The following is a 26,133-nucleotide window of genomic DNA, read 5'->3' as shown; positions in this document are numbered from 1 at the left end:
GTTGTACGGAATTATATTTCAAAGTTCCTCGTCTTCAAACGTTGAAATCATTATTAGAGCTAGCACGCAACGTGAAAGGGAAAAGGGGATACCAGTTGTACAACTGAATGCATTCAACTGAAATGTGTCTTCCGCATTTAACCCAACCCCTTCTGAATCAGATGGCTATGTTCATTGGTTTGTCCTTGAGGCGAAGTGGATAAATTCACTGTAAAGCAACTGTGATTTTTCTTTCGATTTAGAGCAACTTTTAGTCAGTGGTACTGCCCTCTGTTGCTTTCCCAGTGAAGGTCAGTGTCATTGTGTAATCAGTGAACAGCAGCCTGCTTTTTGTAGTCTGCATCTGATTGGTGCACAGCGGTCTGGTTTCTGACATTAAAAAGTGCCAAGGAAAGGGCTTGATTGAGTCTTCTAAAGTTTTTTTCTTGGCCACACTGGCCATAGCTGTGTCATTATAACGGTCGAACACAGCGTCAAAACAGTCACGACGACGGATGGAAAGTCACTTTGACACTAAACACTCATGGCACAACCGTTATCGTACGCTACAGTAGTTGGCTTGCATTAACCCTACACCTAGTCAATTGTCTAACCTTAACACGTCCGCTTTATTACCCAGCAGATTTATTTCAGTTCATTTTAAAAGGCACCTTAGTCCCTGTAGCCCAACACTGTTCTTTCTGTGTGTGCCTTGTCTCTTCAGCGCTGTCTATTGTATTTGACTCAGAGTCTGATGGTTCCTGACAGCGCTGTGCTGTAGTGGAACAGATTCAGTGTTGTCTCTTCCTGTCTTGTCTCTCCTTGTCTTGCCTCTTCTCTGTATTTTAGCTCGTGTATCATATCCTTTTTCTCACTCGTCACACATGGTCTCTGTATGTAAACGGATTGTTTTCTCTCTCTTTATCCTGTGCACTCTTTGTTTCCGCTCTCTCTCTCCCACCCTCCACCTCCCTTTCCCATCTCTCTCCCTCTGCTTCCCTACCTCCTGCTTCCCACCTTTCCCCCCCTCTCCCTCCCTTCTCCTCTCTCTCATGTAGATCCCCAGTCTGAGCCACAGTGTGATCAGTCAGACTAGTTTCCGGGCGGAGTATAAGTCTACTGCCGGGCCTACAGTATTTCAGAAGCCGGTCAAGTTCCAGGTGGACATCACCTACACAGAGAGCACCGCCGCCACCAAAGAGAACGGCATCTATTCGGTCACCTTCACCCTGCTCTCAGGTAACACACACAGAAAGGCGGGCAGTCAGGCAGGCACATGCGAGCACACACACATATTAACATACACACACAAACACTGTATACACACAGACACTTCCTGAATATATACACACATGCACAAACACACACGCATCCACGCTGATGCAAGCGCCATTACACAGAAGCCAGGTGAGAAGAAGGACAGAAAACCAGAGACCGTTTCCCACCATAATCACACTGCACTTTAGTTCCTGCTGAGTGTCAAAGGACAACCTCTGGCCAATGACACTGGAGCATCATCTCTAGCCAAATATTCTGTGTTGTCTCTGCAGTACGTCTGCTTAATCCGATGTGGATAACTTATGTTAAATTGATGTTGAACAGACTCTTATTTAATTCTGCTGAATTCCATTTCGATTTACAGGACATGTGTTTGAATTAAAATTGAAGCTTCATTGAGGCTATTGTGAGGACAATCGAATAGAAATGATGTCATTGTTTTCATAACGTTGGCACTCTTTGCGTCCTACTGGTGTGGCATTGTGTTTCAACATCACACGCTTGTTTTCTGTCTATTATTCTGGTTATTTTCAAGAGCAATTCTTATTTTTCAGTCAATCAAGTCCTAAGGGTTTTTCTCTGTTTCTCTCAATTTCTCTCTCACTCCCTTCCTCTACCTTCTCTCTGCCTCCCTCTCTATCTCTCTCCTCATTCTCTCTCTCTCCCCCTCACTCTCTACCTCCCTCATTGTTCTCTCTGTCTCACCCCCTCTCCCTCTCTCTCACCAGGACCTAGTCGCCGTTTCAAGCGTGTGGTTGAGACCATTCAGGCTCAGCTGATGAGCTCACATGACCAGCCCGGGGTCCAGCAGATCTCTGGTAAGTAGAGACCCTCCCCTCGCCCCCCTACACCCCTCCACTAACCCCCCCCCCTCCTCCTCCTCCCGGCATCCCCGTAGCTCACGGCAACGCCACAGTCACAGTGCGGCTCGACTCACACGCTTTTGCACAAGGCATCTCCACATGCATGGCCCACACCATGGCAGCTGCACCCGGCACCAACAAAGCAACAACGTTGGTATCCTCGAGACATCTAGAGGGGGGCACACACTCTCCTGACTTTCTTACATTCACACACCAGTGCCCAGTCATGACCTAAACAAACATCATTCATTTGACGGATGGTTTTCTGCCTACTTTTTAAACTTTCCAACCAGCTCTAGGTTAAGAGGTTGTTTTGTTGAACTTGTGTCCAGTATAACCTTCCCATATAGAGAATATGGACCAAAATGATGTAGCAGTTCAAAACGATCCTCCTCACATTAGCTCAGTACATGTATGTATTATATGGTTTTATATTCTGGGATGAAGATGGATTGAACAGGGAGGAATGGAAGAAAAGAAAGACAGAGTCACGTTCTGTTCTTCACTTGTCCTTTTTTTTTTGTGTGTGTGCCTGTACTGTATAAATGTAGGTGTTTCTTCACTTGATAACAGCACCCACTGCTGGTGAGACACGGCATTACATGCATTACATAGTACATACTATAGAATATAATAAGGCTAGTGCCATCTTTTTTACTCCTGGGCCCACAGTATGAGAGTGTGCAGACTAATGTGTGTGTCCTAGTCTAGTGCTTTAACACCTGACTAAGATAATCAAGTCATCATCCAAACGTTGGTGAAGTGTACACGTGTGTTAAAGGGACATGTATCAAGTGTCCTTCATATTCATCAACTCCAGCGCCAGCTCAACATCAACATACATGAAAATTACGTGTTTCTATGTTTTGTAGTAAACAAAAAAAAGGTAGAAGAAGATAAGTGTTTCCAATGAAATCATCTGTGTGCATTTGAACCATTTATGAGTATGCCTTTTCTACTAATTGTCTACTAATTGGGCGATGACGTCATGGGAAATACGTATCTTCCTCTATCTTTTTTTACGACAAAACATAGAAACACGCCATTTTCACATATGTTGGGGTGGTGCTGGAGAAGTTGGATTTTTAAAAATGTATTTCCCTTTAATGCGCACGCGCATGCACACACACACACACACACACACACACACACACACACACACACACACACACACACACACACACACACACACACACACACACACACACACACACACACACACACACACACACACACACACACACACACACACCCAACACCAGGCGCGAAGAACACAGGTTTGACCACTCTCCAGTTCACACATTTAGCACACGTACCAGCTGGCAGTCTTATCACTTTGACTGCCTGGGACTCACCCTGTCACTGATGGGAACTGTTATCAGGCACTGTATGCAACCACTTTCTCCATCAATAACTCATCCCCACCACTCTTTCACTATTGCTTTCACTCGTTTTTTCTTTTCTTTCCTTCTTTGTTTCTTTCCTTCCTTCTCGCTTTCTTTCTTTCGCTTTCTCCCCGTCATCGGTCAATGTCTTTGTCCCTGTTTCTCTCTTTCTTCAGGGTTGGGGTCAAAGGTTTTACCATATTCCAGGGAATTCATTGAAATGCAATGAATGAGTCGAAAAAACATTATTTCAAATATTGTTTGATTTCCAAAATTCGTGAATTGAAGTTCAGTTGTTCTCCAGAATTAGTTGAGGTGGAATTGACCACAACCATGTAGCCGTGTATGTTCTATCCCTTTTTCTATCCATCTCTATCTCTTTCTTTCCCTATTTTCCATTTTTCACCTGTCAGTCCATCCCAGCCTGCTTTTGGTCATCATCCACAGCTTCAATCTAACTGCACTCGGCAGAGAATCACTAAAATAACTGAATGACTGGGCTGGCATGCTGCGTGGAATGCACGGGTTTCAACCAGAGCCATAGACGGTCTACAGAGTGTCAGGAAACTGATTATCTTTGCCGGCTCCAAATATTCAATGCATGTGATGGTCTTGGACTTTTTGGTGCCAATATGGCTGCCTCGATCATTCAAAAACTGAAACTGAGTTTGCCTAACTCTGTGTGTGTGTATGGCTCTGGGGTGAATCAATACACTGAATGCTAGATATCACACACGGATGCTGAACAGTGTGTGTCACGTATGGCAGCAACACACTTAGGGCATGTGTTTAAGCCAACAACAAAAAAACGATTTGACCAACCGCACGCAACCTTTACTAATATTAAGTCAACCGCTAGAATAATATTTGTTACAGATCTGTGCAATCTGGTTGCACTCACTCCTTCAGTGTCTGAGACCAGAGGGGACTGCATGCTGTGCCAAGTTTTAAGAGTACTATTAGCTACTACACATGACACTCATACTGTGTAAATTCTGACTTACTTTGTACGTGTGAATATTCCATGAGAAGAAGGAAGCCAGGTGTGTGTGTGCGCGTGTGTGCAAACGTGTGTGTGTGTGTGTGTGTGTGTGTGTGTGTGTGTGTGTGTGTGTGTGTGTGTGTGTGTGTGTGTGTGTGTGTGTGTGTGTGTGTGTGTGTGTGTGTGTGTGTGTGTGTGTGTGTGTGTGTGTGTGTGTGTGTGCGTGCATGTGTGTGTTTGCGCATATACATTTTCTCGTCCTTTTGTACTTTGAGAGAGTGCCCCCCCCCCCTCCCAAGTAGAATATTTCTAATCTCCCATTAGCTTTCACCCTACCCAGCTAATTAACGATTGAGAAAGAGAAAGAGTTGCATACAGAGAGTCAAAGACCTAGCTAGAGACAGACTGACAGATGGGTAGAGAGAGAGAAACAGAGAGTCTGAAGAGAAGCAATGGAAGCAGACCCCCCCCCTTTTTTGAAATGCATGGACTTTAAACATCCATGCAAAGTATGAGGAAGACATTCCATTAGAAGCGTTTGATTCCAGAACGCAATATGTCTTACCATGACATGGGCTAGCGAAAAAATAGACGTGATTTTTTTGAAAATATTGCAAGGTCATTTTATTTTAGAGACAAATAATCATGTTTCGTGGCAAAACGCTGTATAACCACCCCAAACCACAGAACTCCAAAATAAAAAGTATCCCGATTGGGTTTTAAACAGTTATATGTAAAGTGCATTTGGAAAGTATTCAGACCCCTTGACTTTTTTCATTTTTTTTTTATGTTACAGCATTGATTAAATCGTTTTTTCCTCATCAATCTACACATAGTACCCTATAATGACTGTTTATTATTATTTTTTATTTTATTTTTTACAAATGAATTAAAAATAAACTGAAATATCACATTTACATAAATATTCAGACCCTTTATCAGTACTTTATTTAAGCACCTTTGGCAGCGATTACAGCCTTCCCACTGGGCACAGACGTCTATTCCATGTTGGTTCAACGTAATTTAATTGAAATGACGTGGAACAACATTGATTCAACTAGTGTGTGCCCAGTCGGTCGAGTCTTCTTGGGTATGACGCTACAAGCTTGGCACACCTGTATTTGGGGAGTTTCTCCCATTCTTCTCTCAAGCTCTGTCAGGTTGGATGGGGAGAGTCGCTGGACAGCTATTTTCAGGTCTCTCCAGAGATGTTCGATTGGGTTCAAGTCCAGGCTCTGGCTGGGCCACTCAAGGACATTCAGAGACTTGTCTCGAAGCCACTCCTGCAATGTATTGGCTGTGTAATTAGGGTCGTTGTCCTGTTGGAAGGTGAACCGTCGTCCCAGTCTGAAGTCCTGAGTGCTCTGGAGCAGGTATTCATCAAGGATCTCTCTGTACTTTGCTCCATTCATCTTTCCCTTGATCCTGAATAGTCTCCCAGTCCCTGCCGCTGAAAAACATCCCCACAGTATGATGCTGCGACCACCATGCTTCACTGTAGGAATGGTGCCAGGTTTCCTCTAGACGTGACGATTGGCATTCAGACCTAAGAGTTCAATCTTGGTTTCATCAGACCAGAGAATATTGTTTCTCATGGTCTGAGAGTCCTTTAGGTGCCTCTTGGCAAACTCCAAGCGGGGTGTCATGTGCCCTTTAAAGAGGAGTGGCTTCTGTCTAGCCACTACAATAAAGGCCTGATTGGTGGAGTGCTACAAAGATGGTTGTCCTTCTGGAAGGTTCTCCTTTCTCCACAGAGGAACTGGAGGTCTGTCAGAGTGATCGTCAGGTTCTTGGTCACCTCCCTGACCAAGGACCATCTCCCCCGATTGCTCAGTTTGGCTGGGTGGCCAGCTCTAGGAAGAGTCTTGGTGGATCCAGACATCTTCCATTTAAGAATGATGGAGGAAACTGTGTTCTTGGGGACCATCAATGCTGCAGAAATGTTTTGGTTCCCTTCCCCAGATCTGTGCCTCGACCCAATCCTGTCTCGGAGCTCTCAGGACAATTCCTTTGATTGTATGGCTTGGTTTTTGCTCAGACATGCACTGTCAACTGTGGGACCTTATATAGACAGGTGTGTGACTTTCCAAATCATGTCCAATCAATTTAATTTACCGCAGGTGGACTCCAATCAAGTTTTAGAAACATCTCAAGGATGATAAATGGGAACAGGATGCACCTGAGCTCAATTTCGAGTCTCATAGCAAAGGGTCTGAATACTTGTGTAAATAAGGTATTTCTGTTTTGTTATTTTTAATACATTTGATAAAATGGCTAAAAACCTGTTTTCACTTTGTCATTATAGGGTGATGAGGGAAACATTTATTTAATACATTTTAGAAATAGGCTGTAAAGTTTTTAAAAAGATGATGAAAAAGTGAACGGGTCTGAATACTTGCTGAATATACCGTATACTATAATGGAAATGATTCGAAAAATGCACCATCTGCAAAAATCATATAGAACATTCCATCCACCTGGACAATGGATATAGCGCATCTTGGGAAAAACTAGTGCGTTGGATATCGCATTTTGCAAAAAAAACTATATATTTTTAAAGCACACCTGAAGTAAATGTTTTAAACGGTTGATAACAGCCATAATTCATACTCAGAGAAAAGGACCCGTGTGCATTCATTTCAGAAGAAAAATAGCCAAATGTATACAAATATTTATACAAATCTTCATTTGTATAAACCGACTGACACTGTAGAGGTGTGTTAGAGAGGGACTGTGTACTCTGCTCCCAGATATCTCTCAGATATCTCTCAGACACTTTGACCAGCAAACCCTCCAAGCCACTGTTTCCCTAATGAAATACTCACTCGATTGGCAAACAGCAAGCTACTAGCCTGAGCCTCCCTCACTACACCCGATGACTCTTAACCTCACTATCAACGCACTATGGTGTCACTAATGCACAGCTCTCCGCATGTGTGCGTGTGCGTGCATGTGTGTGCGCGTGCGTGTGTGTGTGTGTGATCCTTTGCATGGCACAGTGTGTGTTGGGATGCACACTAGTGTTGATGCAAATGTCCACTTCCCTTCCATTCCATGGGTAAAACACATTGTAGACCATCAATAGCACATGGCTATGTAGCACAAGAACAATGGTAAGTGATAGCAAGATGACATTGCGTAAGTATTTTGTGTTGGGTCAAAAAAAACACCCAGCTAATTAACTTTAAAAGGACAGTTAGACTGATAGATTTCAAGGAAGTTTGGAGTAAACTTGTATATGTTTGACTCTCTGTGGAACACTAAGGGCTGGCCTCCCAGACCCAGATTAAGCCTGTTACTGGATTAAACAGCACTTTCAATTTAGGACCTCCATTGTGCATGCTTTTTAGTCCAGGACAAGGCTTAATCTGTGTCCAGGAAACCACTTACTTGAAAGTGAAATTGATTGTGTGATGAGTGATGTTATTGTGATGATGGCATGTTGTTCACGTTGTCTGTGTTTGTCTGTGAGCACTGTATGGACTCATTCTAAGGTATGCTTTTATTGTGGTGACTGGGATAGTTACCAGGAGCTTGGAAGGCAAAGACATTATGTTTCGTGGTACTCTGAAATGCTGCTCGTGTTCCCATCCCTTTCTCTCCTCCCCCCTTTCTTCGGAAAGATAGCATTTGGGCATACCGGCTTTTGTTACAGGCCTGCTCTACCACTTCCTATTTCTACTAATCATCTTCTAATCAGGACCTTGCACTAGCTAAATCAGGAGTGTTAGAGCAGGGCTGGAACAAAAACCTGCACTCAGTAACTCTCTAGGATGCAGATTTGACCACCCCTGCCCCAAACCTGGTATTTGTAGTTATCACCTTTCCAGAGCTCAAGCTAGCCCTCCTATGTCACTACTCTCACCCAAACCAGGTAGAACAGAGACTCAAAAGCCCACTGGTTTTATGTGAACCCTACATTTTTTAAATAGATTACTATTGTTCAAACGTTAGGTCTCCTAACTTAGCACTTTAATACTGACGCACCATCACCCTAGAGACAGTATTAATGTATATACTAACAGTCTAACACATATAATCAAATCCTCTTTTTAACCATCCACGTGGCTCATGAGTCTCCTTTCTACCTCCTGGAACGTTACCTCCAGTCCTTTCCTCATCATCGCCCTCTCCTCCTTCCTCCTCACGTTAACCCCATTGCTCATTCGTTGTTTGTTCTCTCTCTTTTTTTCTTTTCTTCCCATCTGTGTACCTAGGCAGCCCGTTGAGTAACTTCTTTGACGTAATTAAACAACTTTTTTCAGACGAGAAGAACAGCCAGGCGTCACACAACTCCCCTGGCACGCCCGGCACACCTAGCCCCGCCCCCGCCAAGCATGCCCCCGGCAGCAGGCGAAACGAGTCATGTCCCCCGCCCACTCAGCCCCCGCCCACCCAGCCCCAGCCCACCCAGCCCACTGACTCTAAATGCCCCCCGCCTCCGGGCAAAGACAAACAAACAAAGATGGCCGCCACCAGCCGGACTGGGGAACAACCTTAAGACCGGAGAGAAGTAGCTAGCTCTCTGTTGCATGGCTAGATAATAACCACCTGTTATCAGGTCATTCAAAACCCAATACAAAACCCACAAGAGTGTGTGAGAGATGAGAAATGAAGTGAGAGATGCTGCTGGTTTCTTTGCTTTAGTCAGTAGGCTTAATGTGTGTGTCTCGGAAAAAATCGACTTTTGATTATCGCCGAGATAAACTTTTGTACTGTATAACAATGGAATGACTACAATTTTAGTTTAGCAATCGATCATTGATCAGCATTTGACAATATTAAGTACCACATGTAGCCATGTTTCTTTTCTGTTCCTCTACCCTCTCGTCCCTTTCCCACGCCGTGGGGTGTGTGTGTCGGTGTGTGTGTCTGTGTCTCCTCTGCTCTGTGATGATGGCTTGACCTTGTCTCTACCACCAGGGATCATCACTAAAACCTATTAGAGAAACGAGATGGAGGACAGTGTGTGTGTCCCAACCTGGGGCACTTTGTCAACAACAGGAGTAAGTGAGCCAGAGACGGAGGACAAGAGAAAGACTTCACATACTTCGCACTGCTGTCCCCCTCCTCCCCATGCACCCCTCCTTCTTTCCACCTGCACACACACACACACACTTACACTAAACATTAGAGTACTAGAGACTCTCTCATCATCGTGACAGACACCCAGAGACATATTAGCCGAAGAGTTGGAGAAAAGCCTTAAAAAGACAATGATGTTTGTCAAACCTATACTACACGCATCCTCTCTCCTCCTTTCTCTCCTCATTGTCTATCCTCCTACACACACACATACACACACACACACGCACACACACACACCTGGGGGATGTAAAGACTTGCGCACAAAGACGAATGGAAGTAGAACCACTGGCTCCTATGAAAGTTGGAGAGAGGTGGCACGACTCTTGGACGTTGGATGGACGTTGGCTGAACGTTGGCTAAACGTTGGCTGGATTGTAATTCTTTTTAATGTAGTCCTTCTTTGTGAACTACAGGATTTTAACACGTTAGACTTCTTCAGACTCTGTGTCATTGCTGTAAATGAAATGAAATTGAGTTAGTTGACTTTGGGTGGGCATTTGGGAGGGAGGGGTACACAAATGAATGATCTATTCCGTTGTACAGACTAACTATGTTCCCATATGTAGAACGTTTGTGTAGTTGTGGCATTATGTTTAGCTAAGAATTGTGTTAACTTATCACTATATTTTGTGTTTTCTACTTGTTCGACGCGTTTTATCGATTAAATGTTGTATTTTATTTTCAGTTACCTTTTGAGGGATGAATCATTTCAGGGTTTTATTTTCTTCCATTTTGGTTTGTTCATGTTCCTTTGAAATATCTGCAGGATTCAGACAACAGTGGACATAATTATTGTGCATATTTGTTTCCCTTATTGTATTTTTTTGTCATGTTTGTTTTAATTTATTCTGGGTTATTTATATAAATGATGGAGAAAATGTACTAGATAATTTAAAGATTGTTTTTTTGTCATGTTTAATTTATTGATCATTGAGAATTCTCTAAATGTTTTTGTGAACATTCATTTTTTTTCCAGCTTCGATGAGAAAGCTTGTAATATATACATTTGGCAAATGATTTACGGTAATTTAAGAATGTAGACTAGTCTCTTTGAGAGGAACGAGCCCTCTGTTGATAATAATTGTGCGTTCCTTCTCGTTGTGTGTGTACGACGACAAAGGCAACACTCGAGCCACTCGCCTTGTAAATACAAAAAAAATTGCTAACAAACTTATTTTAAAAAACCAAGGGGATTCCTACTCTTAGCTTTTACCTTGTATTGTCGTTTGCATGTCCAACATTTGTCTTTTCTTTGCATGTTGTTGTTGGAATTGTTCTGTCCCTTTTCCCCCCCTCTTTCTTTCTTCCTTCCTTTCTTTCCTGTCTCTTAATTTGTTTCTTCTTATTTATTTTTTTCTCTCACCCCTTCGGTTGTTTGTTCGTCTTTTGAGTTCTTTCTCGCAACCTCCCTTCTCCTTCCTTATACTACTGTGCACATTTACCGTGCAATGCATTCTCTGCACACACACACAGTTACACACACACACACACACACCGTTTCTCTCAAAGAGAGACCTGATACTCTGGTCACAAACTCTGTCTGGGGTGCGAATTGGTATCAGAGAGATAAAATAAAGCAATATCTATTATTGTTATTCTTTCTATTTTGTACTATTGGGTCACCAGGCCACACAGGACGATGGACATACAGTAGAACACAACACCAGGAGCGCTGGTATTTAGCAGGAAACCACTGGCAATGTATCCCCTTGTGACATAACTGTGAACAACTTCAAGTGCAAAAGGAAATAAATCTGTTGACTTTGGAATTGCGTGGTGGTGATTTCTGATTGGATCTTATACACTTCCATGGGTGCATATTATTCTAAAAAGGGGCTAATGTAAAAACGCCGATGCTAATTATTGTGAGCCAAACGTTTGATACAGTGTATGTACAGTAGAATAACATTTCCAGAGTTCTGTTATTCCTGTCCAATATCTATCTCCCCTAGTTCCATCCACACGAGAGAGGACGGACTCAAGTAAGTAACAGCAGCCTCTAAATGCTTTATTTCTTACCAACAGAGTCTCAGTACCTGTTATTATGTTGGCGGTATATCCATAAACCTTCATCGTATTCTAGATCAATTCCAGCCATAGTACGTTGCATCCATTTCCTCTCTTAAGCAATGGACCATTTCTAGATTTCCTACATCAGTCCTATGGAACAAGTCCCACACATCACTAGATGGCAGCAGTACTTCTCCAGTTATCCATCGATCCTCCTTCCTGCTCTCCGGGCTACATGAGGAACTGATGGTGAGTTTGCGTTCAACAACTGCAAAACTCTTTATGCTTCTAGCTATAACTTTTTGCAGCACCTTCAGTTGTCCTTTCACTATTTGTGGCATGTGTGGCAAGAAGCTGCTAACTACCCTAGCTTCTCTAACCATCACACTGAAACTAAAGTAACCGTCTTAGCAGTACCTTGGACATTCACAGGGGCAGAGAGAGCAGGTTTGAGGGCCTGTAGGATCACAGTAAAAGTGTTATGTCCGGTGGCAGCTTCACCTAGGCCCTGCCTCTTCTCTCCTTCATGACAGAGTACCATTACCAACCTGTGCTGGCGACAGTGGTGACATCGCCGCACTGCGAGATACTACTTTATCTCCTGCTGGTATGTCTGTCCTTCTCCCCACATGGGGTCCATCTCAATATTTGAATGTGGCCTCCTCTCCTCATCCCCTTTCCTTCACCATAACTGACATTTAAGAACAGATATAGCTACTTGGCTTTCACTTATGTAGTTATTTCACATCAGTACAGTTGAAGGAAACAAAACAATGGAAGAACAAAGAAGCCAACTATGACTACTGATATGCAGCCAGTGGCTTACTCTCTGCAGGGAGGGTAGAGCAAGAGCAGCCTGTGGACCAATGTGACCTCCAAAATCCTCCAGGAGGAGAGAGGAGTGTCGGTCCTGACATGGTCCACTCCGGGCCTCTGTCTTTGGAGGAAGCTGGTCCTGACGGGCGAGAGATTACAATGATACTGATGTAAGCACCTCTCACACAGGCACACTTTTCGTCTTTGATGATCGTTATAATTGATCGCACGTGCTAAAGTCAAGGTGCAGACAACACACAGATAGCATTATGACATAGCTTAAAGCCTGCTTGGGACTACCCTTCATAATAACAAGGTTTGAATACTTACCCTGGACAACAAGTAGATGCTGACAGCGTTGTCCAGGGTGATACTCTGGGAGAGCAGGATGTCACACGGCCTCTCTAGCACCTCCAGCTGGAAGAAACAGACCGCTGACAGAGGAGCAGAGAATACTTCCATCACAAGTCACCACTCCAAACATACAGTTACAACTTCCCAAAGTGCCTACGTTTTATGAATGAACTCCACTATGTTGTCTTCCTACTCAATGACAAGTGATAGTGGTGGCCATTCCTTAAGCTTAACCACTGTCGTAAATGTTTCGGATCAACAATGGGATGTATGAATGAAGTTCTATCAGTGTAAATGAGGATGCATTTCTTACCTCCATAGCGTCAGCCTGTGACAGCCTCAGCCCTTCAGTCCCTCCACAGTACAGACAACTCATCATCCTCTGGAAGGTGCTGTATGTGATGTCAGAGATGTGGCTGGTGCTGGTGTCTGACCCACAGAAACTCAGCAGGGACCGAAACCTGAAAGAGACAAAAGAGTCTTGATAACCAACTTGTGGACACAAAAACACTAGAGCCTGCACTCGAGGTCATACTTGATGGTAAACATACTATGCTTTCAGTGTCAGGCTGCCACCTCAGGTGTGAGGAGGGAAGTGCTAGCTCACCTTTGAGACAGACATGAGGAGGACCCTGTGGGCATAGAAGGGAAGTCCTTCCACTAACAACATCTCTGGGTTGTTCAGGAAATGAGCATCTGGTGGAGGGGAGAAAGCGAAGTGACGTTTACACCGTTTAGAGTCAGAAACATACATTGAAATACATGTACACAACTAAGCATGGTTTACACAAAACGTTGGAGTTACTCTTGCTAAAATGTAGTGAAAACTCGGACCCTAAAAATCGGAGCAATTAAACAGACTGTAGTTTGTTCCATATCGAGAGAGTATGCCGGTCTTCATACCTAGCTGCGTGGAGAGAGTGAGATCCATCTGAGGAACAGAGGGAGTAGGAGCAGAGCCGTAACAGTGAGAGAAGACGGCTGACAGTCTCTTGGTTATGGCATAGTCTTAAAGGGACATAATGATGTTCAGAAAGAGTCGTGTGATTTTATATAACAGACATTGTACGTGTGCTACCCATTTTTATAACAACTGATTTGAGAATTCGTAAGACGTTGGATCGCTTTTTCTGATTCACACTCTGCTTTTGGTTTGAGGTTTCACTGAACATTTACTCGCTGAAAACTGCAGTCTACATGGTCAACCCAAACAACACCGACCGAAGGAGAAATTGGACTGCAAGGCCCAAGTCATGGACTGCAAGTCATGGCTACCTTGCTGGTTGCAAGCATGTTAAACAAGAGAGGTAGGGTGGGCGAGGCCAGCTCCTGGCAGTAGACCGTGGCCTGATAGAGGAAAGAGAGGGTCACCTCGTCCCTGGACAGCTGCTGGGCTACATGGAGGGACTCCAGCCACACGTGGAGCTTCCAGGGGACACCTGGGGAACAAATAAGGCCAAAAATTAGGGTCCAAAGAGATGATTTACCTAGGTCAGTCATTGAGAACAAAGTCTCAAACAACCTAAAGTGGATCAATCAATATTTCTGTGCTTTCGGAATGCATGATTCACAAGTCCTTCAGAAAACAACGACGATGGCATATACAAAAGAAGTAGGCCTACAAATAATCCATGCCCAGTGATCGTAGCTCCATGATGACATCCAGGTAGCCGTGCACAGCGCTGTAGTAGGCAGCCTGCTGCAGGGCCTTCATCCTGGCCTTACATAGCCTGGGCATGGGGCTGGAGCTACTGGGGTAGACAGCAGGGATACAAGGGCTGAGGCTGGGGGGGAGGTAGTGAGCCAGCCTCCTCTTCCTTCTCCTGGAACCCCTCAGCCGGTATCTCCTGCAGAGAGAGAATGTCCTCCTTCCTCTGCCGGGGCTGGGTCAGAAGCCTCCTCAGGACGTTCCTGTAGGAGAGTAGGGGATGAGTATCCATTCATTCATTCAGTTCTGACTGAAGGAAATAGACAAGGAAAGAACGACACTTTAGACTATTGAGACATGGCCCAAGCCTGGACTAGTCAGACAGGTGCAGCTACCTGTGTCCGTGTGCAGCGGTGTAGCTGAAGCAGTTCATGTCCTCGTAGAGCGGGGATGTCAGAGGGTTCCAATCATGCACTCTGAGTAGAGGGTCGGCACCGTGGGCCTGCAGCAGGCTCACCATTTCATAGTTCCCAGCAGCAGAGGCCAGCTGTAGAGGAGTCTCAGCAGAGCTCTCCTGGCTGGAAGTAACAGCAGTGCCCTCCACATATGCACCCACCTCCAACAGGAGCTATACAACACAGAAACCCAGAGGAATGGTTAGTACTACACTACACAGACAAAAAAAACTTCCCACAGGGTAGCACCATCAAGGCTGAGATGTGTGAGTAAGAAACTGTGTTAGACCCTTTCCACTGGGCAGTGAGGACTCACCTGAGATACTGAGAGGTGTCCATGCAGCACAGCGAAGGTGAGGGCCACCCACCCACGACTGTCTGGGTGGACCGAGGGCTGTCCGGGGGAACAGCAAGGAACCTGAGAGAAGAATGGAAAACATTACATATCTAAGTCTAAAATGTATATGCATTCAAAGCTTTGGTAAACATTGCCATCAAGTGAAATGATCATGGTGTAGTAGAGGCAGTTTTAGCACAAAGCCATTATATTACATGATGAGGCGAAATTCCAGTAGCTTTTCAAAAATCCCTGGTTTTCCAGAAATACTCTTTCGGAGGATTACCATTACCATTACATGATATACTATCTATATCATATTATGATAATATCTAGAGAGTAGTAGTGTTTACCGCCAGGTCCAGGTTGGCTCCAGCCTCCACCAGTATCTGGACCAGAGCCTCGTCTCCACACGAACATGCGCACATCAGAATGGTCATACCGTGTAGGTCAGAGAATACACTCTGAACAGTTTTATTGACTCTCTGCACTCTCTAACAGCAGTTAGGGTAGGGCATGCAGTATACGTGTTCAAACAGAAGACTGGCAAGTATTAACAGGGAGGATAAATATTCAGTCTCTTTTACCTTCCCTGTCAAAACCTGTCAGTCTTATGTCTGAATATGTATATGTCCTACCCCTCTCCCCAACTCCCACCTACCTCTACCCCCACCATGTATATCTTATTCCCTATCCCCAGTCCTACCTGGTCATCCATAGTGTTAACCCCTGATGGTCCCAGTAGCTATGTTGCCTGACCAATCAGGTCTGCTCTGCCACAGGTCAGCATGCGGAAGCCCAGATCCAGCTGAAGCTTCTCTGTAGCTGCCTTAGAGTCCAGACGCCTAAATGAGCTGGAACAACACTCGGGCCTGGGAGAGAGGGAGAGACAAGAGGATAAGGAGAGAGAGAGAGAGAGAGAGAACTCTGCATGCAGAATTCTGCAAAAATATCCTCTGTGTACAACGTAGAACACCAAATAATGCATGCAGAGCAGAATTAGGCCGATACCCACTAATTATCAAAATCCAGAAAAGAGCCGTTAAATTCTACAACCACCTAAAAGGAAGCGATTCCCAAACCTTCCATAACAAAGCCATCACCTACAGAGAGATGAACCTGGAGAAGAGTCCCCTAAGCAAGCTGGTCCTAGGGCTCTGTTCACAAACACAAACACACCCCACAGAGCCCCAGGACAACAGCACAATTAGACCCAACCAAATCATGAGAAAACAAAAAGATAATTACTTGACACATTGGAAAGAATTAACAAAAAAAACAGAGCAAACTAGAATGCTATTTGGCCCTAAACAGAGAGTACACAGTGGCAGAATACCTGACCACTGTGACTGACCCAAACTTAAGGAAAGCTTTGACTATGTACAGACTCAGTGAGCATAGCCTTGCTATTGAGAAAGGCCGCCGTAGGCAGACATGGCTCTCAAGAGAAGACAGGCTATGTGCACACTGCCCACAAAATGAGGTGGAAACTGAGCTGCACTTCCTAACCTCCTGCCCAATGTATGACCATATTAGAGACACATATTTCCCTCAGATTACACAGATCCACAAAGAATTCGAAAACAAATCCAATTTTGATAAACTCCCATATCTACTGGGTGAAATTCCACAGTGTGCCATCACAGCAGCAAGATTTGTGACCTGTTGCCACAAGAAAAGGGCAACCAGTGAAGAACAAACACCATTGTAAATACAACCCATATTTATGCTTATTTATTTTAACTTGTGTGCTTTAACCATTTGTACATTGTTACAACACTGTATATATATAATATGACATTTGTAATGTCTTTATTGTTTTGAAACTTCTGTATGTGTAATGTTTACTGTTAATTTGTATTGTTTGTTTCACTTTTGTGTATTGTCTACCTCACTTGCTTTGGCAATGTTAACACATGTTTCCCATGCCAATAAAGCCCCTTGAATTGAATTGAATTGAATTGAGAGAGAGAGAGGCTACAATGAAAACTTCTAACATTCATAACTCTTCAATAATGACAGCAGGCCTACTGTTATGTGCTGGTTTCACAAGTCAACAGTATGGTTCAGCATCTTTCTATTGCATGTTACAGTAATATACACTCACCGGCCAGTTTATTAGGCACACCACCCCCGTTCACGAATAATGGATGGCTCCTACAGACAGTGAGTCAGGCGGCTGTGACTTGCTATACTAAGCAGGCAGACAGGCATCGAGGCATTCAGTTACTGTTCGATTGAACGTTAGAACGGGCAAAACGAGTGACCTAAGTGAATGGTGTGAAAAACAAAAAACATCCAGTCAGTGGCAGTTATGTGGGTGAAAACAGCTCGTTGACGAGAGAGGTCAGAGGAGAATGGCAAGAATCGTGCAAGCTGACAGGCGGGCCACAACACTGACTCAGTACAACAGTATGCCATTAAATATGCAACGCTCAGTGTGTTTCTACCTCAGCGGTCTAGGCTCACAGTCCAATCCTGGGAGGAGCTATCTGGCGGTCTATCTGACATCATCGCTGTCCACCAATAGGCTGCGGCGGTGCTCCGCGTGCACCATGGCAACTCGTATCCACTCCATCAGAGGGGGAAGGAGCATAAACAGTCTGTGAGGAGGAGCAAAGATTCAAGCCATGAAGTAATATAGTTTATTCACTTTCCTCAATGACTCAAAATCCCATAGGGCCTTCAAATCTGCCGTAAAGGACCAATTCCTCAGCCTTTTTTACAAAAACAACTACTTAATTTCCTGCAGGGGGCTAAAACAGGTTCACGCAGGGTGCTTTTTGGTAGTCTTAATGTGTGTCCCATAACGTTTGCTCTAATTGAGAAAAAGGGCAGCTTTTTACTGTTAACATAGGACTATAGATAGAACACTGGTTCCTTGGTGTGACGTTTGTTTAAGAACATGCGGTCTCTTCACCTCCCCAGAGCACAGAGGCAGGTCGTTACGGCAAAGATCTGTATATAATGCAGAGATGCTCATGTCTCCGCTCTAACAGTGGGAGCCGTCCCAAATGCGTAAAAGCAGGCGACAAGCTTCGGTCCAAAATAAGCCCATGAGGCTTATACAGACTTTGGCGCTTCACCTCTTCCTCTCTGGTTATGGTTACTGAGATCACAGGGCTCAACAGAGACACAGAGCTGAGTCTAACTGGACGCTAACAGGTTAATGGGGCATGTGATTATAATTGGTACCAGGTGGAGGGAAACAATATCTCTGTGTGCCTAAGCATACAAGAAGGCACATGCACATGCGCACGCGCACACACACACACACACACACACACACACACACACACACACACACACACACACACACACACACACACACACACACACACACACACACACACACACACACACACACACACACACACACACACACACACACACACACACACAGCCCTTACCTCTCACTGCTCAGGGCCATCCTGGGGGGCTCTAGATTTGGGTTCTCCAGTGATTCCATCTGTGGGCTAGACAGGAAGTAGTAGAGGGTACGCATGGCATTGGGCGCCCAGAATACTGAATGCTGATTAGCTGGGTGAATAGGGCTGAGGGAGGGGTATACCGCGCGGAGGTGCTGTATGTGGTGCATGGACTGTGACACCAGGTCACCTGAGAGGAAACAGTCACATACACAATCAGTATCACACACATCATAATCAGATACAAATCCATAAAACCTCAGCTGATCAATTAAACACGGACGCTGTAGTTGAGGCGTGATGTACTGCAGTACCCATAATGCTCTGTATACGATATCCGTTTCCTTACCAATGCGTTTGCAATGCAAAACTGTGGGACTTTCAACTTCTGTCAGTACAGTTATAGACAGAGCTACATCGCGGGTTTGCCCTTCAGTTTCTGAGATATCACAGGTAGCAGCCGGAGCTAACGTTGAATCAATTCTGCGTCTTATTATATCTCTGTGCAGATGAAACAATACGAACGGTTCAACGATCGAGTCTCAGCTACTCATCAGATGTCAAGTTTGGGAGCAGAGTTGGGTTTAGCTGGGCTCAACGGCACGTCCTTCCCTATAGAGCCTTAAACCAGGAATGGTGGTCCTCAGCCGTAGCTATAGCAGTCACTTCTCACACAACATATGTGGAAGGCATTAGAAAGAAGAGGCGCTAGCTCTTAAACGTAGCAACCAGAGAGCAGTGAGAGAATCTGCTCCTGTGAAAGAGATTGCAATCTTAAAATGACTACTTCTTTGTTTGATGACGCGAAGGCTCCTGAAGTAGCCACAGTGTCTGTCAAAGTATATGCAGGTTTTAGTTAATATCATACTGCATGAACAGTATGTACTGTAAATCCATATGGGTAGATATACTAGACAATCTTAAATCTCTAGTGATAGCAATAAGCACCACAATTATGTTATTTAAAAAATAATCTTTCTATGGTGAAACAAACTGTATGTTGTCCCATTTAATTTATGCGCTTGAATGAAGAATGAACAAGGGCGTGCACTGTTTTGCTAGGTGCTACTCCCAAGACGACCAGAGAGAAAAGGACCCACACGGAACTCGTTTGGTTTGTGGAAACAGGGGAGTGAGTGTGTGAGTGTGTGCGGGGTGTGTGCGGGGCGGAGGGAGCAAGGGGGTCTATAACACCCCGTGGCTGACGTGAAAGTACCCTTATGTTTTGGCAACACACAGTGGTCTGTTATGTCGCCTAATGGTTCAGTGAACACGACATCCCCGTCTGATTCTAATGAAGGGACCCTTGAGAAAGACCAAGGGTCAGAAAAACAAACAGACAGCGAAAAGGGTTAACTTTATTATGCTAACGGCAGACCTGAGACCAGTGTTGTTACCTACACCAACACTGTCTGTCTGTCATCCTTTCTACAACGCTAGCTTTCACATAAATCGTAAAGCAGTGTTTCCCGACCAGTCCCTACTGGATTGTGGCTAAAGAGTTAGGCCGGGATTCAATCCAATCACACTTTGTCGACAATGCGCCATTTACAGGTCATTTCTGATTGAGCCGACATATGCAGTGTCTCCTCGAGCACGGGAACGTTACCTTTAAAAGGTGCATTGTCGACAAAGCATGATGGGATTGATTCCCGGCCTTAGTTTTTGGCTAAAAACTTGTTTTGTCTATGTGAGACGCTTTAGCTAGGGTGGGGCACAGCGCTTTAAAATGTTTCGGGAACAACTGACTTACAGAAAGAGACATCTAAGTAAGTTTATGTTCTAACAAAATACATGAGAGTTGGATGGATTCAAAATTTGAATTTTGGGTGCCATCCTTCAAAGTAAAGGAAAAGGGAAAGGGGGACACCTAGTCAGTTGTACAACTGAATGCCTTCAACTGAAATGTGTCTTCCACATTTAACCCAACCCCTTCTGAATCAGAGAGGTGCGGGGGACTGCCTTAATCGACATCCACGTCAAGTAACCAATGGTGGTGTTCAGTGCTGCCATACTTAGGTGCCCTAGTTTTAATAAAGATGAACAACAGAAGAACAAGACAGACTGGGGATGTTGGAGTTAACAGCTGGTAGCTCTCTGTATCTCTAAATGTGAAAGACAGACCTCTACTCAGAACCAGGTTGAACATGGTCGGTAAGAGTCTGTGCCCAGAACAGTCTCTTTCTCCTGACTAGATACGACTGATTGACTGATTGATCACATGCATAAGGACAAGATAGTTCCTCTCTGGCTAGGACTAAAGTGAGAGGAGTATGTTGGTGTTTGAGAAAGAGTGTGTGAGAGAGGGAATCTTTGAATGTAAAATGAAGAGGGTATGTAATACGTTTGAGAGTGTTTGAGTGAATGTGAAGATTGAGAACGTGACACACACAAAGACACACACACTCACTGAGTTCTGTGATGCTGCCCACGCATGTGGCCAGAAGGGACTGTTCCAAGGTGCGTAGCTCCAGGTGGGCATAGGCATCCTCCCTGCTCTCCATTGGTGCCCAGGGATCCTTCGTGTACGGACTGACATGGGCCGGCAGGGAAAGCTCACCTGTACATACAAAATGTACTCACAAAAAATAGTTTGAAAAATATATTTAAAAGGTAGAAGGTATCAAAGGAACATTTACTCCATACGTGTTACTAAATCCCTCAATTTATTTAAGCATTAACGTAGTGTTTCAACTCACACTAACGCTGTCAATGTCTGCCACCATGGCTTGACATCTGCACAAAAACACCCAGGACCACAGACTAACTATATAAAATGCTTACTTGGAGGTGATGGTTGAGTGCACTGCTAGTCACCTGGACAGTAATGTAATCAGGGAAAATAACGAGGGGATCATATTGGCTTTAGTTTGTTTTATGAACTAAGATGAACTCTGGGAGAGAAAATACGGAGGAGACCTGAGGTTAGAGGGTAAATGTTAAGTTTACATACCACCTCTCTCTGTCCTCTTGTATGAGCTCTCTATATTCCTCTCTCTCTCTATTTTCCCACCTTTAAAATTTGAATTTAACCTTTTAATATAAAACTTCAGGAAATGAGACAGATAATGTCGTGATGCATGTGATCCCATCTTAACCATACCCCAAAATAAAATGTGATTTTCATCTGTAGGGTGCACTCTTAAAAAAAAGGTGCTATATAGAACATTAAAGAATTCTACCTGGAACCAAAAATGGTTCTACCCAGATCCGAAAAAGGTTATCCTATGGGGACAGCCGAATAACTCTTTTGGAACCCTTTTTTTTCTAAGAGTGTAGTAAGGGAACGTTCAACCATGTATTGCCCTGACCAAAAGGGGTTTTAACTAATACCTTCTGCCCAGATGTTTGTCCGCCGCTGTCGTCGTACCTGGAGGAGAGCCCGGTCGGCCCTCCTCAAGACCACCTCCAGGTATCGATGACAAGCAGATCGCCATCGGACCCCAGCTTCCCGGTATCGTCTCGGGCAGAAGGTATGGCTGTCCACCCGGGATCTGCCCCTCCGGGTGGAGTCTTGCAAACTGTCGTCCCTTTCCCCATTTATCGGCCCTTTCCCCATCTCCAAGATCATTAGCCGAAGAACTCTTTTGGAATCCTCTTTTTCTACGAGTTTAGTAATGGAACGTTCAACCATGTATTGCCCTGACCAAAAGGGGTTTTAACTAATCTCTTGCTTTCTCAATTACAGCCCTACAAACCACTAAATAAGTCATCTGTGCAGTATATGACGCACACACCCACCCACAAATAGAAACACCCCTTATAGGGAGATTTCCTAGAAACACAAATATAATACATACATGCGCACACACACACACACACGTACTCCCACACACACACGCGCCCAGACTCACACAGACACACATACTCCCACACACACACGCGCCCAGACTCACACACACACACACACACACACACACACACACACACGTACTCCCACACACACACGCGCCCAGACTCACACACACACACATACTCCCACACACACGCGCGCCCAGACTCACACACACACGCATACTCCCACACACACGCGCGCACAGACTCTCACACATTGTGTGAGATGGGTATTTGCTGACTCCCTCGTCTTCTACACAATGGAAAAGGCACCAAAAGCCAAAATACACGCCAGGATAGCTCTGCTCTCTACAGGCACAGTATGCAAAGTTCCCTCCCCCAAGCCTCTAGTCTTACTCAGCTATGTATATGAGTGCGGGAGAGGGCTGTGTATGATGTATTGATGTTGGATGACTAAGGATGTGTCCCAAATGGCCCCTTATTCATGTTATTATCAGGTATCAAGGAAAGACCCAGATGTAGACCGTGTCGAAGTAACAATGTTTATTACAACAACAGGGGCAAAGGTACACAACGACAGGCAGGCTCAGGGTCAGGTCAGGCAGAGGTCGGTAATCCAGAGGTAGGGAAAGGTACAGGATGGCAGGCAGGCTCAGGGTCAGGCAGAGTAGTCAGGCAGGTGGGTACAGGATCGGGACAGGCAAGAGTCAAAAACCAGGAGGACGAGAAAAGAGAGACTGGGGGAAAGCAGGAGCTGACACAAAAACGCTGGTGGGCTTGACAAACAAGACGAACTGGCAAAAGACAAACAGAGAACACAGGTATAAATACACAGGGGCTAATGGAGAAGATGGGCGACACCTGGAGGGGGGTGGAGACAATCACAAAGACAGCTGAAACAGATCAGGGTTTGACACTTTATAGTGCAATACTTTTGACGAGGGCCCATAAGGCTCTGGTCAAATGTAGTACACTATATAGAGAATAGGGTGCCATTTGGGACGCACTTAGGAGAGCATTCAGAGTGATCCTGATGAACTGAACCAACAACTACTGTCCACACTCCGCCCCATACTAAGTGGATAAGCCACACAGACAGACAGACAGACAGACAGACAGACAGACAGACAGACAGACAGACAGACAGACAGACAGACAGACAGACAGACAGACAGACAGACAGACAGTCACACCATAACACAGTCACACCCCACCCCACCCATCTTCCCTCAAACCACGGTCCACACACTGGCAACCCCCAAAACTAATCATGTGTCATCAGTGGCTCTACACACAGCCTCATACTCACCACCAGCCCAAAGTCTGCTCTGAGAAATGGATGTATATATTTGTGTGTATTGTGTATGTTAAGATAACTTTTCAAGTACAGTTGAGGTCGGAAGTTTACATCCCCTAAGCCAAATACATTTAAACTCAGTTTTTCACAATTCCTGACATTTAATCCTAATAAAAAATCCCTGTCTTAGGTCAGTTAGGATCACCACTTTATTTTAAGAATGTGAAATGTCGGAATAATAGTAGAGAGAATGATTTATTTCAGCTTTTATTTGGTAGCATTGCCTTTAAATTGTCAACTGTTTTACGGCTAGCCTCCCACAAGCTTTCCACAATAAGTTGTGTGAATTTTGGCCCATTCCTCCTGACAGAGCTGGTGTAATTGAGTCAGGTTTGTAGGGCTCCTGGCTCGCACACACTTTTTTAGTTCTGCCACATCTATTATGTGAAATGCACCAGCCCCTCCTGAGGCAAAGCACCCCCACAACATGATGCTGGCACCCCCGTGCTTCACGGTTGGGATGGTGTTCTTCGGCTTGAAAGCCTCCCCCTTTTTCCTCCAAACATAACAATGTTCATTATGGCCGAATAGTTCTATTTTTGTTTCATCAGACCAGAGGCCATTTCTCCAAAAGTACAATCTTTGTCGCAATGTGTAGCTGCAAACTGTAGTCTGGCTTTTTTATGGTGGTTTTGGAGCAGTGGCTTCTTCCTTGCTGAGCGGCCTTTCAGGTTATGTCGATATAGGACTCGTTTTACTGTGGATATAGATACTTTTGTACCTGTTTCCTTCAGTATCTTCACAAGGTCTTTTGCTGTTGTTCTGGGGTTGATTTGCACCTTTCGCACCAAAGTACGTTCATCTCCAGGAGACAGAACGCGTCTCCTTCCTGAGCGGTATGACGGCTGCGTGGTCCCATGGTGTTTATACTTGCGTACTATTGTTTGTACAGATGAACATGGTACCTTCAGGCGTTTGGAAATTGCTCCCAAGGATGAGCCAGATTTTTTTTCTGAGGTCTTGGCCGATTTCTTTTGATTTTCCCATGATGTCAAGCAAAGAGGCACTGAGTTTGAAGGTAGGCCTTGAAATACATCCACAGGTACACCTCCAATTGACTCAAATGTTGTCAATTAGCCTATCAGAAGCTTCAAAAGCCATGACATAATTTTTTGTAATTTTCAAAGCTGTTTAAATGCACAGTCAACTTAATGTTGTAAACTTCTGAACCACTGGAATTGTGATACAATGAATTATTAGTGAAATAATCTGTCTGTAAACAATTGTTGGAAAAATGACTTGTGTCGTGCACCAAATAGATGTCCTAACCGACTTGCCAAAACTATAGTTTGTTAACAAGAAATTTGTGGAGTGGTTGAAAAACGAGTTTTAATGACTCCAACCTAAGTGTATGTAAGCTTCCGACTTCAACTGTATGTGTTGTGATAATTGCGTTGTTGGCTCATAACCTGTTCGTTCATATACCTTGCCACAGTGATATAGAGGCCTAAAGGTGAGACAATAAGAAGACAACCCCACCTTTGTTTCATCACAAACCTGGAGCGCATATTGCATATAACAAACAGTTGTGTATGGAGTAAAAATCACATTATTTTCTTTAGGAATGTAGTGAATTAAAAGTAGTGAAACATATAAATAGTAAAGTACAGATACCCCAAAAATCTACTTAAGTAGTACTTGAAAGTATTTTTTACCTAAGTACTTTACACCACTGGTTACATAAACTACAGCATGGTCAATCAAGTTAACATTTCCATCATTTTCGGACCACTAAACAACTATCGATTTAGAACCACAGAGAGTTACCAAAAGTCGCAAAGAAACCAGGAGCTGCCTCCACTATTCCAGGACCATTTCATCTTCAACATTTCAACATCATTAAATCACCTATGCTTAGTCTAAAAGATTCCTAAAACAATTTAGTCCAATCAACGTAAACTAAATATCATTTGGCTGTCCATGGTACTGATTTTTGAATGTGTGTAAGTAGAAAAAACATGTTGACTCACCCTACTTGTAGAGAAACGTCAATGCCATCCTCCTCTCTTTCATGATGCCCGAAACGGTCATACAGTACACGCTTTTAGTTTTTTGTTGTTCTGGGCTAGCTGGCTAAAATGCTTGCTCGCTAGCGAGTCAAAATAGGTCCCCACGTGTTGGACACATGCAATACAACACAGGCTCTCCTCAGGGATGTGTTTTGTCCCCACTCCTGTACACCTTGTACACTAGTAGTTGTACTAGTTCCCATCCTGACAGACACCTCGTTTAAGTTCGCTGATGACACTGCCTTGATCAGCCTGTTGCATGATGACGAGGAACGTCACGGCCCGGTCCTAGATGACTTTGTAGAGCGGTGCGAGGAATCCCACTTGGTCCTCAATACCAACAAGACCA

The 26,133-nt window shown here is 44.4% G+C and overlaps 1 protein-coding gene and 1 pseudogene across 1 annotated transcript in view; one reads left to right on the top strand and one right to left on the bottom strand.

The window, feature by feature from the left end:
• LOC120025090 (serine/threonine-protein kinase BRSK2-like) overlaps nucleotides 1–8,988 on the top strand; it is a 204,314-nt gene extending 195,326 nt beyond the window's left edge. The window contains exons 18-20 of the mRNA XM_038969524.1: nucleotides 1,038–1,218; nucleotides 1,986–2,075; nucleotides 8,705–8,988. Coding sequence (XP_038825452.1) covers nucleotides 1,038–1,218; nucleotides 1,986–2,075; nucleotides 8,705–8,988 — 555 coding nt within the window. The remainder of the gene's footprint in view (nucleotides 1–1,037; nucleotides 1,219–1,985; nucleotides 2,076–8,704) is intronic.
• A 2,979-nt stretch (nucleotides 8,989–11,967) lies between these two features.
• On the bottom strand, nucleotides 11,968–21,127 carry LOC120025089 (annotated as a pseudogene).
• Nucleotides 21,128–26,133: the final 5,006 nt, after the last annotated feature.

Source organism: Salvelinus namaycush, chromosome 30 (assembly GCF_016432855.1).
Source record: "Salvelinus namaycush isolate Seneca chromosome 30, SaNama_1.0, whole genome shotgun sequence".
Classification (NCBI taxonomy): Eukaryota; Metazoa; Chordata; class Actinopteri; order Salmoniformes; family Salmonidae; genus Salvelinus; species Salvelinus namaycush.
Note: the sequence above shows the minus strand (reverse complement) of the source record. Positions and strands in the feature narration are given on the sequence as shown.